At 40.7% G+C, this 19616-nt stretch overlaps 2 protein-coding genes across 2 annotated transcripts; both read right to left on the reverse strand.

The window, feature by feature from the left end:
* Positions 1-174: 174 nt before the first annotated feature.
* On the reverse strand, positions 175-4602 carry LOC149007186 (protein-tyrosine-phosphatase MKP1-like). The gene is made up of 2 exons (XM_089164602.1): positions 1324-4602; positions 175-650 (listed from the first exon to the last, which is right to left on the reverse strand). Exons 1-2 carry the CDS (start codon positions 3985-3987, stop codon positions 561-563), a joined length of 2754 nt encoding a protein of 917 aa, XP_089020728.1. The 5' UTR covers positions 3988-4602; the 3' UTR covers positions 175-560.
* An 8399-nt stretch (positions 4603-13001) lies between these two features.
* On the reverse strand, positions 13002-18283 carry LOC149007187 (LAMMER-type protein kinase AFC2). The gene is made up of 12 exons (XM_089165438.1): positions 17999-18283; positions 17081-17270; positions 16408-16434; positions 16136-16289; positions 15978-16026; positions 15766-15880; positions 15424-15515; positions 14930-15086; positions 14775-14839; positions 14585-14682; positions 14381-14483; positions 13002-14214 (listed from the first exon to the last, which is right to left on the reverse strand). The coding sequence occupies exons 1-12, from the start codon at positions 18095-18097 to the stop codon at positions 14056-14058; spliced, it is 1308 nt and encodes a 435-aa protein (XP_089021564.1). The 5' UTR covers positions 18098-18283; the 3' UTR covers positions 13002-14055.
* Positions 18284-19616: the final 1333 nt, after the last annotated feature.

Below are 19616 nucleotides of genomic sequence, written 5' to 3' on the forward strand. Positions count from 1 at the left end.
TACAATTGTGCAAGTATTCCATCTTTTTTAAGCTAGATTTCATGCTTAGAGTCACCAGCAATGGTAGACACTTAGATATTTTTTAGTCACTCATCCAAGCAAATTCATGTAGTTAATAAAGTGAACATCAATAATGGAGTGCACTCCGACTAGTCATAGAACCAGAAATCTGATGTTCTACTCAGAAAAATTACTCCCATCTTTATTTCAATTTTAAAAACTTCGCCTTCAGCTGCTGGTCCTGGCTATTGTTCCAAAGAAATTCGCAGAAGAAAAGCTATCAAAGTTATCGAATCAACTTCCAAATGCTGTTAACTTACATGTATAAATTACAAGGAAAGAAGAAATTAAGAAGAAATTACTCTAAAATGCTGTTAAGTTACATCTATAGTCACAAGAATTCATACTCTTTACATGCTTCTATCAAAAAGATAACCATCACACAAGCGGTTAGATTCGCTTACACCACTTGGGATGCGAAATCACATGAGAAGGGCTTCAAACTCCCCTGTAACAACCCAGTGCCGATGCTTGTAGACTTGTATTGTTTTTTAGATTTCTCAGTTTTCGCAGTGATGTTCCACTTGTTGAAACGAGAAACAGTTGCTACCATATATGAATTGTTGAGGTGCATTACTGCCTCTGATTACCTGTTCATCAAAGATTCCCATCTTATCAAGATGAATTATCTATGTACATACAAATGCAGAAATTCACAAAATGAACAAAAAATGTAGTTTTTATCAGCAGGAACTCTGGGATCCACAGCAACATCTCCCTCATCTTACTGCTTGTCATAAAGCTACCATTCTACCCTTCCCCTTCATAGTATGCATTTCAACCTTATTTTTTGCTTATTAGTTTCTCACACACATAGTAGAAGGGTGGACTCTTTCGCTGCCTGCAATCTAAACAAATTTTTTTTTTGGGTAATCAATCTAAACAGAAATGATTCACCTAAATGTTCACTTTTCTGATGATCTTGGGTGCAAAATGCTCACCTATTTCTAATTTTTATAAGAAAACCCATTGGCCCTCTCATACATGTGTGAAGAAATACAAGAAGCTTTAATCAATCACTACAGCAACATCCTCCTTTTTCTTCTATCAAATCATGTTCTATTGGTGTACAACTTCTCTCTTTGTTCATACCCAAAAAATCCAATTAAATAATCACCAATTCACCATACAATAGCAAGTGAACTGACACCAAAAAGCTAATATATTGAACATTAAGCATGGCAAGTCAAAAGGATTTAAAAGTATGAATAAGGTAGCAACATGTGAATAAATATTTCATCAACACAAAATTTCGATTAATACCTGAATGGGTACATCCATAGGCAGGCCCATATGGTTCAGGAAGATCCGACCAACCTTCTCCCAATATACACGACTATGTTTATCTTCGAAATCACTGTGAATCAACTGATTCTGCCCCTCCTCAGGTGGAACATCACACCCAACCCACACACACAAAATTTCAGGCTTCTTGTCACCTAATTTTACATCGTGTGCTAGCATAAGGAAAACAGATCTAGAATCAAGGACTCCGGAAGAAGGCCTCTCTACCTTTTCCATGGTTGGCCATCTGTACAGAACTGGTTGTTGAGGACTAAATTCTTTCTGATATTCTTCTTGTACATCAATGCCAGCACCAGAAAGATCAGTTGGGGTCATCATCTCTTCCCCATTCAATTCATCACCTTCTCCGTGCTCGGACTTGTTGGATACATTATCCACCAGCATCATATCTTCTTCCAAGTCAGGAAGAGAAAACGACCATGACCTTACTATATTCCTGGAGGGTTTTGAATGGATGTGTTTGTTGACTGATGGGGACAGTACCAATGAAGGAGGGTTGCTTCCTCTACGTTCTGCAAGAGAGGGAGAATTTCCCTTACATGGCACACATGCCTTTTCTACTCTTGAAGCATTTGGGGCAGCAAATGGCTCCGCAAGAGGGGAAAGATTCTCTGCACACTGCAAACAGGACTTATCCTCATGGGAGGGAGAGGAAGAGCGACCTGTAATAACCCTTAGCTCTTTAAATTCTGAAGATGAAGGAGAAGGCTGAGAAGACATGAACGACAGGTCGGACCAATTTGAGGATCCAGGTGAGAAGGTGAACGAAGTAGAAGAATCCGATGGTGAATGTGAAGGAGTCTTAGCATTGTAAGTTGAGCTGGTATTAGAATAACTGGACGGAGAACGACATGGAGGAGATGGTGACAACCAAGAACCAGTTGGAGAGCAAGGAAGCTCTTCCGAAGGCGAAGGTAAGGGAGACTTAGAATTGTAGGTTAAGCTGGTATTAGAATAACAAGAAAGAGAATCCGGAGACAGACATGGAGGGGACAGTGACAAGAAAGAATCAGTGGGAGAGTGAGGGAGTTCTTCAGATGGAGAAGGTAAGGTAGACTTGGAATTATACGTTGAGCTCGTATTAGAATAACTGGAGAAGGAATCTGGGGAAGGACATGGAGGTGATGGTGACAACCATGAATCAGTGGGTGAGCAAGGCTGTTCTCCCTTGTCATTGTTACAAGTCAACAACTTGGATGTTGTCACCAGTTCCTTCACAATTCCACAGGCAAATTTCCTCCTCAGCATGCCCCAGCCGTTTTCTCCCCAACCATTTTCTCTAGCAGGAAGATGAGTCTCTGATTCTGAACTCAAGGGAATAGGAGGAACAACGCCACCAGAAAGAGCTTTATGGAAAATTTCATAGTCAACATCATATGCGCTCACCTTCTTGTTACCCACACCAAGACTTATAGCCTCTGCAACCTGATCCTTTCCATCTTTTGGATCTTTATCCTTCCCAACTCTATCAAAGTCATCAGCTTGGAAAGGGCAGTTAGCGAGGGCATCCCAGAACTCCAAAGGCTCTTCGCCTTCATGGATGGTCAAAATAGGTCCCTGAGCTCTCTCGTAACGCACGACCTGAGACGCAGCAGAGTTGGCGTGATTCAACATCACCTGGGCACAATTCTTACCAACCCAGATGTAAATCGCCGAAGGAACATGAACAATGAAAGCTCCACGAGAATCGAGGCCAAGTGCGCCAGGATGATTCAACATTTTGGGAACCAAGTGGAGTGAATCGTAGGAAGAGTGGGGAGCCATTCGATACATCCGAAGCACAGAATTAGGGCTAGCCGGGACGGCGTGAACTCTTTTCTGGCACTGCAAGAGCTGGCAAGCGAAACCCATGTTAGGATTCGTGATTCCACGAGCAGCCTTCACGAACTGAAACGCATCCTCGAAACTCTGGCCGTCTCTCCACATGAGATAGGCGATGACCAAGGAGGTGGAGCGAGAGACCCCTTGGCAGCAGTGAACAAGAACACGACCTCCGTGCTCACGAACATCTTCGAAGTAATCAAACACATCATAGAGGATGCTGGTGATATCCTCAGAGGGGCGATCTTGCAGCCACAAGGTCTTGTAGATGAGATCGTTCTTGAAATACTCAGGAGAAACGAACCCAACACAGTTAAGAACATGGGTGATACCATTCTGGCGAAGGGTTTCACGGTTTCTGGCAACAGCATCGCTACCAAGGTAGATATGTTCGGCGATTCTGGAACATTCCTTATCGAAGAAGGCGAGTTTGTCCTTGCGAAGCAGGAAATCTGTTGAAGTATCAGAGACATCTATTTGTCTGGGCGAAGATGAAGCAGATGAGGATGTTGGACGGCCACGGTTTGCAGAAGGAGTCGGTGGATGGGGCCAATGGCCGAGGTCGTCGTTGCCGGGCCTCGGCCACTCTTCGACGGGGCGGCGAGAGATGGAAAGGGGTTGCAGAGGAGGGAGTGAAGCCCGAGCTTTGTTGCTAAAGGGCTGTGATTGTTTTGGGTTGGATCTGGGGTTTGAACAGGAAGAAGGAGACCACCGATCAGACCACGACACAGAGCGAAGGTAGGTTTTCCGATGTTCACCGGCGGCGACATCACCGTCCTTACCTCCTTGCTCATCCAACATCCTCGCCTATTGGGTATTCACTTACCGCCGGAGGATTGAAGACAGACGTCGAACCACCTCTGCTACCATTACAGGTGAAAGGAGAAACTGGATTTGTACGATTACAGAAGAACCCATCATGGAAAAAGCTATTCCTCAAAGGGTTTTTTCTCTTAATTGCAGAGAAAACGAAAGAGAAATAGCAAAAGCTGAGAACTGCTATTACTTGCTTTATTGGGTTCTTCTTATCTCTGCAATTTCCTTCTTCTCCTCCTCCTCCTCCTCCTAATTTTCTCAGAAAAGAAAGAAAATTCAAACACAACTACGACCGAGTAAAACCATGGACTAATGGGCTTTTGTGGAATATGGAAACAAGGAACATGTCATGGATTCAACTACAACAACAGTTGGAAATTTGGGAAAGTGAAAGGGGTGAGAAATCAGAGAAGGCAACTTTCGTCTGTTTCATCTTACCAGGAAAACTTTCGTTTCTTATGTAAATTTCTTAATCGTGTTCGGTTGGGTTTGTTGAACAGTAGCAGAGACTTAGCAGCAGCAGTTACTGCTTTATTTATGTTGAAGAAGAAGACAGGAGAGAGACGTTTCCAAATGTTTATTGCTTACACTTGAAACTTGTGGGCACTCAATAAAGAAAAACATTTAATCGTGAAGCTAGCTAGCATTAAAAATTCAATTCAAAGATAGAATTTATTAACCAATTCAAATAAACTAGATGAGTGTACAATAAATTTTCCACAATGTTAACATAGAAAATCTTAATAAAATGGAATGATTCAATCTAAAAGTGTTTTCCACCAAATAAAAAAAAAAAATTACAAGTGACCAAATTTTATCCCATGATATGGACATCCCTGTTATCGATTATCGTTATGGATGTTAGTTGTGAAGTCTTGGCTAAGATAGATCCCTCAATCCCCATCTTAGAAGTGGCTTTTAATATCAAGTTGCAATTCAGGTTCCCTTGTTTCTCTCTTTCTTAAAGCCTCTCTGTTTGGGGTTGGTTGTAGGACAGCTTAGTTTGGGATTTGAGGGTCCTGAGAATATTAAATATTTACCCTTTGCTTGCTCAGACTGGAGATTCATATCAAAGCCTCGTGATCAGGGTTGGAGTCAAGATTCAATATCGAAAGGATCAGGTACTTATATTCTATAGAGTATGAGAAAAGTTAAAAATTTTCCCCAACTGGAAAGTCAAGTACTTAGATTATATTCTAAATATGAAAAAATAAGTCAAAGATAAAATTTAGAGTTTTTTTTAGATGTAGATCCCTTTAGTAGACCATAAACTAATATTATGTCATTTTAATGCAATATATTACATGTGGGTCTCAAGTAGATACTAACATTATTAGTCGTTGTTAAATATATTCAAATTTCAAACGTGAAGGGGCCAAAGTGTCTCTCATGTTATTTAAGTGTATGATTTACAAAACTAAATGGAATCATTTCATAAAGGGGTTCAATTAGATTTTTCTGGTTCTGGTGCCGAACTAACGCATTAATCCTCCTCCTTTACTCAAACTTAGGATTAGCAACAAACATCGGTGGAGTTAAAAGGAAATCAATCCATCTCCTCCACAGAAAAAAAAGAGTAAAAGACAAGCGGAGTGATCCATTGGTCCACCTTCATGTGGTCATATTCTAATTTTTGTTGACGTTTTATATGCTTTAACTTCTTTCATGATATTATACTTAATTTGAATTATTTAAACTGGCATATTTGATCCTTTGAACTAGTCAAACTTTTATATTTTAATTTCAAAATTATTATTTTGAATCAATAATGAACAAGAAACTATAGAATAGAATAACGTGTGTATTCGTGTACCTAGTAGCCTTTAAATTTTAATAGATGCTTCACAGTGCTATAATTTCATATTTGGCTTTTTTTTTTTTTAATTTTTTTATTTTCCTATTGAAGCTTTACTTTATGAATAAGGACAACTAAATCTTAATTTTCAACTTGCATATGTAAATATCCAAGTTGTTCTTGGATTCTAAAATGGACGTCTCACCCGCACTTGTTTGAACTAAAAATTCGAAAAAAAAGAAAGAAAAAAATTAATTAATATAATGATTAGCTCATCAATTTCTCATAAATTCATTTTAAAGAATAATAAATTGATCTCAAAATTTCAATTCCCCTAAAGTTCTGTCACAAGATCATCTGGGATTAGCCATGAATCAACTATCTTCAAACAATAAGAACTGTGAGAGTGGGTTGTCTTTGTGGATAGGAAGCCACCTTAGGTGATCTAATTAGATTTTGAATAAAACAATTTTTCCTTGTAAGGAGAGAATGTCCAAAGAATTTTAGACTTATTGGGTAGTTGTAAAAGAATTAATAATACAATATTGATCTTGGCTTACCTTCATCTCTGTTAATTTTCTGCCCTCATAGGCAAATTTCATGTTCTCCCTCTTGAGGAAGAGGCTAAAAGAGCCCTCATGCTTGCATCATCCCAAATACCCTGGATGGATTGTGCCTTTATTTAGAAGCCGAGTCTATCTTCTTGGAGAACCAAACTTTACCTTAGCCCTAGATATTATTGAGATCTACTTCTCTTAATCCTTTGATTCGAGGGGCCCCTCATAACCAACAGACACAGCTTTCCCAAGAAGTATGTGGTTAATACCCCAGGACGACATGGAAAGAAAAATCCCTTGTGGGGGTTTGTTTGTTTGGTATAGGGGGAGTAACTGCTTATAGATGCTCGGATTGCCACAGGGGATCCTTCACATCAAAAAATAAGTAAGATATTGTTTTTCATCCTACGAACGCAATGCCGCAGTCCCATTTCACGTGGCACATCATGGGTGGCCTCAGGAGGGTATCCTAGAAAGGTGTAATGTGGGTGATTAAGTGCATGCTAGGAAAATTTTGTCTAAGGAGTCCGGTTAAGGCAAGACGAGTCCCCAGCCGATTGGTCCAGGCAAATCTGGCTCAGGTGCATCGGCTTCAGGACCATCTCCGAGGAGATAACCCGAGCAAGCACGTGAAATAGATGGGAGTTATTACCCAAACAACACAAACGTGATAGAAGCAAGGCAACAAAAATGACACGGCAAGTTTGAGCGGCAGAAATTCTCATATGGAAAATGAAGATGAAGGCATTATTGATAAAGATAAGGACAGCGAAGCGGTGATGTGGCGCGGAGTGACGAGCAAGGAAAGAGGAAAGAAAGACGATCCTCCGATTGCATCTAGCATTATCGAAGATATTTTAGCCGCACAGAAGAAAGCCAAAAAGGAGGTTTGGGATCACCTCATCCAAATGATGGCCAAACACCACAACAAAACTTCTGAAGAGAAAGTTGTATACCGGATGCGAATCACAGGCCGAGCACACATACGACCGTTATGCCAATCAACGTGGGACATAATGTTCACCACAGAACGGAAATCTACCCAAAGTCTCCCAGATCATATGACCCAATCACACAATTTAACCGAATATCCCTCCGATTATTTGGTATTTGATGAAGTCGCCACAACTTGAAGAAGAAAGTAGAAGAAAAGGCGGGGAAGATAGACAGAGCCACAACAGGCTTGCAGACCGAGGAAGGCAACGGCGGACCAGGGAGTCACAACAAGGGAGGCAAAACCGGGGGAGAAGAACAAGTGCTACAAGTGGCAAAGGGGACACTCAAAAATGAGTGCGATCAAAAATGGTGTAGATAAGAGAGACATCTCAGGGTGCATTGGAAGGAGATATTCTTCCAAAACGGCAATGGCGACCAAGGATAGATTGGAACATAGTGATGCTTGGATCTTGGATTGGAGCAACAGGCACATGACCCGCGAGATTGGTTCAAACATGAACCCATCTCCACGATGGACATGGGAAATGATCATGCCTGGAGATTGTTGGAGTTGGCACCACAAGTTGAAGATGTACGATGGTAGGAGCACATTCAAAATGTGCGGCATGTGAAGGGCAAAGAAGAATCTATTGTCTTTGGGACAATTAGATGAAATTGGGTGCAAGACACGCACCAAAATGGAATGATGAGGACGCAAAGGAGCGCTAGTTGAATGAAAGCGAAAGGGGCGCGCAAATTTGTACGAAGTAATGGGAGAAACATGTCCGGAGGCGAAGCACGGTGCATCAACCGGACGCAGAAGAGATGACAAAGTGTGGCATCGAAAATTGGCCCACATGTCGAGCAAGGGTTGAAGGTTCTCGCAGACAGAATACCCGGGTCTCACAAAGGTTTCATTACCCTTTTGTGAGCACGTGTTACAAGCAAGCAGATAGATTGAAGTTCAATGCACCGATCCGGAGTAAAAGTATCGGAATTAGTCACTCGATGTATGGCAAGCACCGGTACACCCGGGAGGAGCAAGGTACTATGTATCTTCATTGATGATTATTCCGGAAGATGTTGGGTGTTTCCTATCAAGAAGAAGTCGGATGTGTTCGCAAAACACAAAGCGCAAGTTGAACGAGAACCGAGAAGAAAACAAGTGCCTAGGACGACAATGGTGGTGAATATACGGGGATGACTCTTTGAGTTTTGAATCAAGAAGGCACAAGAGACAACTCACGGTGGCTTACACTCCTCAACGAATGGAGAGCAGAGCGGTTGAATAGAACCACCGAAAGAACGAGAGCCATGTTGAGAACGCAAGTATGGCTAAGTCCTTGGGCGAAGCGAACATTGCCCAGGATTAATCGACACCAACAAGATCGATTGATTTGAAGACACCGATGGAGATGTGGACGGCAAGCCGTTGATTATTCACGCCCGCACACATTTGGGAGTCCTGTACGTGATGTATCATCCCCAAGAAATTCGAAGTTGGATCCAAAACCAAAATGCGATTCTGGGAAATGGATGGAGTCAAGGGGTATCGACGGGGATCCCACGCCCACAAAGTCGCATCGGCAGAGATGCATTTGCGAAGATAAGCGCAAAAGGAAGATGTGAGTAGCATCAATAGAAATCCGGAGAGTACAATAGTTCAGGAGGAAGAGAAGTCCAACCGGAAAATTCTTCAGAGCAGAATCGAAAATGAGGAACAAGTACCGCAACGGTAGAAGTCGACGGCACCCGGAAAGACAACACCAACCGGCACGATTATATTATGGAGAGCAACATTGCACACGCCTTCTACAGAAGATGGTGAGCCACAACACGAGAAGCGATTGATAGCCGAAGCGCCACTGGATGGCACTATGCGAAGAACTAGAAGCTCTCAAAGAATAAGACGGGGAGCGACCACCGCACGGAAGGAAGCCCATTGGTAACAAATGGGTTACAAGACAACGAAACAGTGATGATCAAGTAGAGCGGATCGGCAAGAATGGTGATCAAAGGATATGCTCGGAAGAAGGTGTCGATTTCACGAAATCTTTCTCCGGTGGTTCGACTTACTCGCCGATAGTTCAGCACGTGCACGTTGATCTACATCTTGAGCGCTAGATGTAAACGCATTTCTTCATGGAGACGATCTTGAAGAAAACCCCCCCGAAGGTTTGAGCCAAAAGGGGAACTTGGTTTGAGTTGAACAAATCTCATACGGCTTAAAACAGGCGCCAAGATGTTGGTATAAGAGATTTGATTCCTTCATATTGAGCCTTGGATACAATAGACTAGCGACCCTTGTGCGTATACAAGAGGTTTGGTGATGATGATTTCATCATTTTACCGTTGTATGTCGATGATATGTTGGTGTCGGCCCCAACAAAGATCGGATCGTAGAATTAAAGGCTCAGTTGGCTAGGGAATTTGAAATGAAGGATCTAGGACCCGCAAACAAGATTCTAGGGATGCAAATCACCGAGACGAAATAACAGGAAGATTTGGCTATCTCAGAAGAGTTACTTAAGGAAAGTCTTGCGCCGCTTCAATATGCAAGACTGTAAGCCAATTTCTACTCCTCTTCCTGGTAATTTCAAGTTATCCTCAAGTATGTGTCCTAGCAATGAAGCAGAGAGGACTAACCTTGATCATTAGATTTGCATATGCAAAATAGAGGGCCTGGATGGATTGTGACACCAAACTTGTTGGAGAAGCCAAAGTCTAAATCTTCTTGGAGAACCAAAAACTTAATACACCTTGCCCTAGATATTATTAGAGATCTGAACTTACGTAATCCTTTGATTTGACGCACCCACTCATAAATTCTAAACAGATCATCAGCTATCCCAAGAAGATTATGAAGATTATGATGGATTAATACCCCTATGATGAGCATGGATTAATACCCCTATGATGAGCATTAAGTACTTAAGGTATAGGAGCAAAGCATTAAATGCTGAATTTAATACTCTGATGTGCTTGTAGCCAAACACAGGCTGTTTTTTATCTTCTAACTATTTTCGCCGGGAAGTAACATTTTTGACGATATCTATTGAACGTCAATGCCGTCATGTCCTCATTTTCACGTGGCAGCATCATGAGGGTGGCCTCAAGGAGGAGTCATTTCCTAGAAAATGTACACCAATTGGTTTCTTCCAAGTTCCTTGAACTGGGTAAGACGAGATGCACCAAGCCGAATTGGTCCAAGGCAAAATCTGGCATAACAGTTTGCATCGGATAGCTTGAGGTAAATCTCCCTGAGAGAGTAATTTTTCATGTCTAAGTCCATTTTTAAAGAATAATTATTACCCAAATAATATAAATTTGCATCCACCAACTAACTGTGTCCATCTACAAATTAATGGGAAATAAGAGTAGACTTTTCTATTGCATGGTCATGGTTGTGGGCATGGAGGATTGAATTATATATAGGAGGGGGAAAGACCACAGAAAAAAAGAACACAACGCAGAGACACAAGTCAAAACAACCAAGGAGCGGAAAAAAAACGCAACACAAAGACGGGCACGGAAGGGTGGAAGAAAATGGACGCAAAAACCAACAAACACACCACACCACAAGGGGGACGAAAAACACCACAGGGAACAACAACACGCCCGGGCGGACACAAACTCCACAGGTGAGCGATGGGAGCAGCAAAGGGGGAGCAGGGTCGACGCATCCGGCCCGAAGGCCCTACAAGCTCGACGAGAAGAACGACCCGAGTTGGAGTTGGCTCGATTGCACCAAAGAACCGCTGTAACCAGAGGAGCTGTTATGAAAACAAAAAAAAAAACAAAAAAACAAAAAACACAAAGACGCAACCAAACAGATCTAAGGGGAAACCTAGATCTGGTTATTGAAGCGGGGTTGGGGAAAGAGGGTAACAAAGACGGGAAGAGGAGCAGAGAAGATAGAAGAAAAAAAAAAAGGCGGGAGCAGGGGATGAGCAGAGGAGAGGAAGCGGGGGCGGAGTAAGGGGTGGACCGGAGAGCAGAGGAAGAGAAGCGGGGCGGAGAGGTGGTGGAAACGGAGCAGAGGAGAGGGGGTGGGGCGGAGAGCAGAGGAGAGGGGGCAGAATGGAGCGGGGAGTGCAGGGAAGAGGGGGCGGAAGGAGCAGAGGAGGAAAGGAGGGAGACGGCGAGCAGGGGAGGCGGAGAGGCAGTGAGCATGCGAGCCTCTCCGCCTCTCAGACGGCACAGGGGGTGTGGGCGACGATCAGCAGGGTTGCAGAGCTTCTCTCGCCGCCTCTCCGCCTCTCTCCTTGAAGGCAAGTGTGTATTTGTTTGGTTGAAAGATGATATGTTGAACATGACTGAAGGGTGATGTTGGCTGTTACTGTTAGTAAATGAAGTCAAGGAAAGCAGCTTGAAAGAAGAGAAAAAGCCTAATAACTTCTTCCTCACATTTGAAGCCATTAAATAACAGGTTCTCATCCTATCTTCTCTTCTCTTCTGTAGCCAAAGTCTTAACTGATCTTTCTAAAGTGCACATCAGACAATATATATATATATGTCACCATCCATCAGCTCTGTTTCCTTCTGGATAAAGGAGCAAAGACCAATCTTACATGGTGAAGCTTCTTCATTTGGTTGTCTCATCAGAGTTTATAGAGTCTACCAAAAAATAACGGAAAAAAAAGAAGGAAAATCAGAGTGTAGAGAGAGAGATGGAGAGATTGTAAAAGCTAGCTAAGAAAGTGACTTTAAATAGAAGACTTATATGACAAGGGAGTGTAGGGTCATATATGGCGCCTAAAAAGCCCACTCAATTCTCAAGAACTGTAGTGAAATTTACAGTTTCTCTTTTAACAAACTCAGTGGGAAACAGAGGGAAGGGAAAATTGGACTTCATTTCCAAACTAAAGAGTAAAGACAAGACATCAATAAGCAAAAGAAAATGATAGTTGATTACTTTTGATAAAGGTTTGTTTTTTTGCATTGTCAAAAGGTGTTATAATGGAAAACTTTCATAATTTCCCTCTTTCTGACCCATCTTTTGTCTTTGTTATTGAAATTAATCAAACACCTTGCAATAATGTAGTAAGGTGGTTACTTTTTTCTTCCCAAAGAAAAACAGTAGTGTTAAGTATCTGTCATCTCTTCCAGTAAAAGGGATTTATCTGAGCATTTGAGTGCCTGAGTCGTTAATAAGTATCTGAACCGCAAAAATCTCATTATCTGAGGTAACCAGACTTCAGTTTTTGAACAGTTCAACAAATGGAACAATTTTGGTATTAACCCATTGGACGAATCATACGAACGAAGAAGGAAACAAGGGTTTCTAGGGTTTTGGATTAAATGTTAATTCGATTTGATGATCCGTAGAAAGAAAAGTATGGTATCTTCTCCATCAATTTATATTCCTTGCTCTTCGAAGAGGAATAGTGATGGGGTTCAACAGAAACAAGACCTACTCCGCAAGAGTAGTTGCAGGAGGGAGGAGAAGAAAGAGGGAAGTTCAACCTAGGAAAGAATCCAAAATTGAATTAGGTATCGAAAAGCGTTCACTGGGAGTTCATCCATGCTAAACTTGCCTCCCAATTAAAACCAACCATGTCCGATTCTTTACTTTACCTTCTGCACGCTCCCTCTCTCACCCTATTGCAATGAAGATCATCTCCTCCTTTGTCTTACCCAGTGCCCATCGATGGCCACCCAATCGGTTGTTGCATTTCATTCAGTTCATCCCAATTGAACTTCTATCTCTCTCTGTGTCTCACTCCCATCCATGCCTCCCGATGATGATCAAAGCCAACATGGCCTCAAGATGCCCAAACATCAGAAGACCAAGCCCTCCACCTGGTTGATCGGAGTCCTCTGTGCCATATTCTCGCTAGTACTCCTACTTGCGGGTTTACTCGTTCTGGTTATGTACCTCTGGTTCAAGCCCAAAATCCCTCGTTTTGATGTCGCAAGCATAACCCTAAACACAGCTTACATCGACGCAAATTCTCAGCTCAATGCAGATATCACTCTCCTCACCAATTTCAGCAATCCAAACAGGAAGGTGAGCGTGGAATTCAAGTACATGATCTTTCAGCTCTACTATGACAACAACCCCATTGCCACTAAAACCATCGACAAGTTCTCCGTATCCAGAGCAGAAACAAGGTTCAAAGCCGTGGAGATGATAGCAAGCCAAGTTGCTCTTCCCTGGGAAGTCACGCAGAAGCTTACGAAACAAATGGCTCAGAACAGTATCGTCTTCGACCTCAAAGGCTTATTTCGATCTCGTTCTAATTTTGGGAGTCTATTTCATTATTCGTATAAGCTATATACAGAATGCTTCTTCAACATGACTAGACCTCCAATGGGGATTATGAAAGCACACAAATGCGGTACCAAGCTTTAATAAAGAACCCAGAAAAATCATCTACTTGAATTTGTCTTGTTATCAACAGATACATAACCATAGATCTATTTTATCATTCCAGATATCTGGTCGGGTTCTACTTTGTTACCCATAGATTTGAGAATGTTTTTACCATTCCCTGATTCCCTCTAATAAAGCAAAATGTTTTTTTATCAGACAAACCCCTGAAAGGGATAGAACTGATTCATTAATATATCAACTAGTTATGTACACCGAAAATGGGGAAAATGCGAAGAGGACAACATCTTCAAGAGAATGGTAAGAGCACAGACTCCCTCCCTGTTCAAGTCCTTGCACGAAGGGAAAAGCTGTACAGACGAATCCCTGAATCACACAACGCCCCTCCCCCTTATCTTTTCTAAGCTGCTTTTCTTTTAAGTTCAGTTTGTCTACAAAACGCTAGATCTCCTCTGGTGGTCTCTAGTGAAGAACGGATGCCTAAGAGCTTCGCGTGCAGTTAACCGATCAACAGGATCATAACGAAGAAGTCCTTGCAACAGATCTATGAGATCCCCTGCCGAGTGGTCCACATGCTGCATTACGAGGTTCTGACAGGAAAAAAAGAAAACAGGATGATGCGATTAGAGAACTCTCTGTAGAGAATCCACGGACGTTTTTCAAAACCAGATTCATCTTTACCCAGTAAGCAAATCAAAACAACTATCAAGTGCTTCGCGACACACTAGAGAAACCATCCCAATGACAGCCAAATACCTGAAGACGAGGGAGCTTCATGACAGCCCTGATGCTCTCCCTCGAGGTCGCACCCTCCGGCCAATCTAATCTACCTCTTCTAACATACTTCTCCGCATGACGACTACAAAATAATGTGAACAAATTATCAGAAAAGCTCAAGCGACCCTATCTGAAGTCATAAAGAAAATCCCTAAACCACGTTAGTCATGGGAAAACACTTACTCCACTTTTTTCAACATGCGCTGTGGGATCGGACCCAATACCCTCTCCATCATGGCCAGGTGCTCTAAGTTCTCATGAGTCTGAAAAAGTGCTTCTCCCTGTGCAGACAACAGGTGCCAAACAGCAAAAGTAAATATTATGCACCCCTATAGACATCCAACAGTAAACTATAGAGAGGGAAAAAACTCACAGAGCAGAGCTCCACCAAAATACATCCAACACTCCAAATATCACATGGATAGCTCCAACCAAGTCCTGAAAGAAATAAATGCAAAACAAGAGATAAGACTACTCCCATCTATTCATTCGCACACACGTATAAGGAGAGATGCAAATAAAGCATACCAAAAATAACTTCAGGTGCACGATAATGTCTGGTTGATACAACGTAGCTATGATCTTGGTGATCATACGTTGTGCTGCCAAAGTCAATCACCTTAATAGCACTCGACTTTGGTAGCCTCTTGAAATAAGACCCATCTTTGGGTGACCGCAATGAAACCTGCAATGGTGAAAGTAGTGAGGCTTGACAATTCTACAACATTGCCGACCAATGAAACCATACAGCAGGAGGGGGGGAAGGAATGGAGAAAAAGTTTTTTTTTTTTGGGTGGGTGGGTGGTTGGGAGGGAGAGAGGTGGGGGGGGGGGGGGGGGGGAAGGAACAGGAGAATTTTTTTTTAAGAGGGTTGGAAACAGGATATGGAGCCATAAAGAAGGAAACTGGAAAAGGAACCATGGTGACTGTAGTGGGATACCAAAAACACACATCACCACTGTGCAAAGTAACCACAAATACTGCCTAATGTGAATTCACAAAAGAAAAAACAATAACAGTACCTTATAATCTGGCACTTTAACATAATCTGAAGAAACTAGAAGTATGTTCTCCGGCTTCAAGTCAGTATGTATAAGACGCAGATCGTGCATGACTACAAATACAAGTAACACAAAATATCACTTCATAAAACTAAAACCAAACTTTTTGACAATAGATCAAACGAGACCATCAGGGAACAATGAAAAAAAAAGGACTTTGCCTGTCAACATAAACCATATCAAAGAGGGGTCAATGTAAAGTGCTCCAAAATTACAATTAGTTCAGGAAATAATTGACATTAGAAATATTGTTATCCAACTTGAATAGGATTGAATAAATAGGCAGAAGAGTTGACCACACACATGCTACACATTCCAATAGTTGTTTGCCAAGCTCGCGGACTAGGTCAATTGCAAATGCGCGATAATTGTTTTTGCGTAGAAAATCGTATAAGCTTGGTCCAAGCTTCTCAAAAACCTGTTAAAACCATTTAAATCCACCCACAACACTTTAACCCCCACAATATTTGTGAAATTGGGGAAAGAAGGCCATCACTAATCAATCATATACTTACAATACAGATATGGTTACGATAGTCAAACCAGTTCCGTATTTGCACACAACTGCAAGGAATAAACCCACTTAACCACTTACACAAAATCTACCTTAAATTTATGGCAGTTTCATATCATCTACAAATAAGGCAATTAAATTAACAAGAATTATACCCACCGATTGCCCCCTTTATCATGTTTTCCAAGCTGTTGAAGAACCTCAACTTCAATCATGGCTGCATCCCGGTATTTCTTAATACCACGGACAATTTTAATGGCAACCATTTCCTTAGTCTCTCTATCCCAGCATTCTAAGACCTGACCAAAAGTCCCTGAAAGAAGAAACATAATTAAGTTGAGTCTATACTAGAGAACTATAAATATGCACACTAAATGTTCGAAACATTCAAGAAAAGCAAGAAAGATGAGTTCTCAAAAAACTGTACTCACCTTCACCCATTTTGCTGTGAATCCGATCTGCAAGCACATAAAAGAAGGAACATCAGTAAACAAACAAACCAATCGTTTGCCAGAGTTTGAAAGAAATCAACAAAAATACGACACATTAACTTTAATATGGAAATAGAAAATATAGAGCCCGGCACTCAAAACTTTTGGTGCATGCCTGTGCAGGTGAGTTCGAGCACAGCCATGCATGACCACATAATTTACACATTGCAGCTTATGTAAAAGCCAAAAGCATCACAAAGGATTAATAATCTCAAAATTTCTTATAAAAACGGTATCAAAACATCTGATAGATGGATTTGGACAATTTTTTAGGAGTACCAAATGAAGCACCAACACTGACAAGTAGAACTTCTGGACAATCTTCTTAAAACTTTAAAGTCAAACTTATGTAAATCTCAAAGCTTCAGAAAAATTTGCAAAAATATTTCATTAAGCTGAAATTCAATGAGTAAATCCATTTGAAGAAAATATTGTTAGTCTATAAAATTATTATCAATGAAAAAATTGGAGGCATGGAAAGCAATAAGGAAGACTGAATAAAAATACTTATAAAATATATTTCATCTGTAGAAACAAAAAGGAACTCTGGAAGAAGATCAGACGATGCAAACAATGTAAAAATGTTGTTCCAATGGTGATCAAGTGTAATTACAGCGAGAAGTTAAATTTTCTCCAATCGCAAAAGTGTAATGCCCATCTTTGTCATCATCTCGCCAAGGAGGAGAATCATTTCGAGCCACTCCCTTTACAAACTGAGAACTAGTATTGTCTGAGGGTGCCCTCGAAGGTGCTAAGCTTGTAACACTTCCAATCTCTTGCCCAAAAAACATTGCTGGCTGAGCCTACACACAGCCATCCATCCATATTCCACACAGTTATAATTAATAACTTCAACCTCACTTCATTATTCCCTTCCAACATTCCCATTGATTATTGTCAAGGTATCATAAAGTAAATGAGAATAGCCATACAGAAGAAAACAGAGAGAGCTTACCACATGACAAAAGTACCATTGAGGAACAAGGGGAGGGGGAAAAACAATATCATAAAATCAGAAATTGTTTTCTCAGTGTAATAAGAGATCCCCATAAACGGACTAAATAAGAATAATTCCCAATTAACCAAAAGATTATAAAAAATAAAAAAATAAAGAAGTTAGAAACTGAAACTAAAATCAATCGGAAATATCTATAAACAACACCAATTCAGATAATTCACCAATACGATTAAGAAAGCAAGAAAATATAATTATTTCATAATTAAATCCTAGACATAGAAAAACGACGGAAGGTATTAGATCCAAAATAAAGGTAAGGCATGTCGGTGGGGAAAGGGGGAAAGACTTGAACAAATGCAGCAGAACTTCCAGTGGTTAACGAAGCGCAAAATTCAAACAACTCAAAACTTTCAGATCTGAAGAAATCCATTAGAATCGTCTGATACGCAGAGAAGGCGGATCTGAATGAAAGAAACATGAACCTCGCAGTATCAAACAAATCCAGAAAATCTAGCAAGCGTAAAGCACAGAGGGACCGAAAATCACAGAAGATCTGAGGAAAACATGATTTACCTTCGGTGCCTGTGCGACATCCCAAACGAGCCGCGGTCTCTTTCTTGGCCGCCGATCCATGCGATTGTGAGGAAACTCTGTCACGCACTCCGTCTCCATGATCGCGCAGAGACGCTAGAACGTAGATCGATAGCAGAAGTAAACGAAATCGAAATCGAAATCGATAGAGAACAGCTATGTTCTTCCGCAGAAGAATAACGCAACCCTAATACCTAACCCTAGAAGAAGCGTGACTGGTCGAGATTGCAATACCAAAACGTGTCGGTATCTCCATTTCCCTTGTAGCGCTATATATGTTGAATGTTGACCCGGTACCTAACTTTAATAATTCATATATGGTATGAGTTGTATGACAGGTGGCCTTAACTCCGGTTAGCGTTTCTAACTATAGTTAGACTTGGTTTTCCATGTGGCATGATCCTCGAGGTCAAGAGATCATCATTCCCTTTCACATTTGGAGATGGAATCTTCCATCCATGGAGTGAAGATTCTACGTCCTTCCACCACATATTTAGAAAAAATATCTTATCTAAACGTGTAGTGATTACTCATTAGATTAAATAATATACGTGATTAAGTCTTCCATGAAAATAACCCAAATCCAAAAGGACTATGACCTAGGTTAGTGACCTTCGTTGCACTTGAGAGCAACGATGTCTCTTGTGAATAATTAAATAATAGACAAATAGACGTGCTTCTAGCACAGCGGAAGCAACCTCCTATATAAAGGCAATAAGTGTAGAAAAGTCATGAATACCAGCTTTCTCTCATGCCTATGGGCCAGTCATTATGACTAGTTGCTGATGACAGAAAGAAATTTAAATATCACACAAATAAATAATATCTTATAATTGTGGTGAAATTTGTGCTTGGCACATTTGCTAAGTTTAGGTTTTTTTTTTTTTTTTTTTTTTTTAATTGTTAAGTGTTCAAATCTAATTTTTTTAGTACATTTTTTTGTTTAAATGTAAAGTTCATCCGGCCAGCTTACATACATCCCAATTACATCCTCAAGTAGTTATGTGTATATATATATATATATATATATAAAATTTCAGCTAATTTTTATATATACTTCTTTGGTAAATCTTTTTTTTCTCGATATAAAGGCGTTTTTTATATTAATACAAGGAATGAAGATAATACATATGTCTCTTCACTAAGAGGTGTTAATTTTAGGGGGAAAAAATCATTTGTTGTGCACATCTCTCTGCACAGTAGTGCACTCTTTATACATTATGAAAAACTAAGATTTAAAACTTAATTTTAAGTTTGAAAAGTCCAAAATAGCTTTTTAGTTCCTTTGTTTTGTCAGTCTTTTATTTGGTATATATGTGCACTGCTATGCACAACAAAGAATGATGCACAACAGATGATGTTTACTCTTAATTTTACCACTAGAATAACTCTGTGTTGACACTTCATTGGTAGTTAAGTCAGTTGTTGAACCTATGACTGATCACTATTTCGACTTGCGCAAATCAAAATCGAAATAAAAGCCTACACGCATGAGATATACAGATTTTGGGTAATACTGTAATAGTGTGGTGAAGTATCCCATTTGTTGATGTGTCAAGCGAGGGAGGGTCAATAAAATACAGTTTAATCAAGGCTCAAG

This window comes from Hakea prostrata, chromosome 8 (genome assembly GCF_041222555.1).
Source record: "Hakea prostrata isolate BN-2017 chromosome 8, UWA_Hpros_2, whole genome shotgun sequence".
Classification (NCBI taxonomy): Eukaryota; Viridiplantae; Streptophyta; class Magnoliopsida; order Proteales; family Proteaceae; genus Hakea; species Hakea prostrata.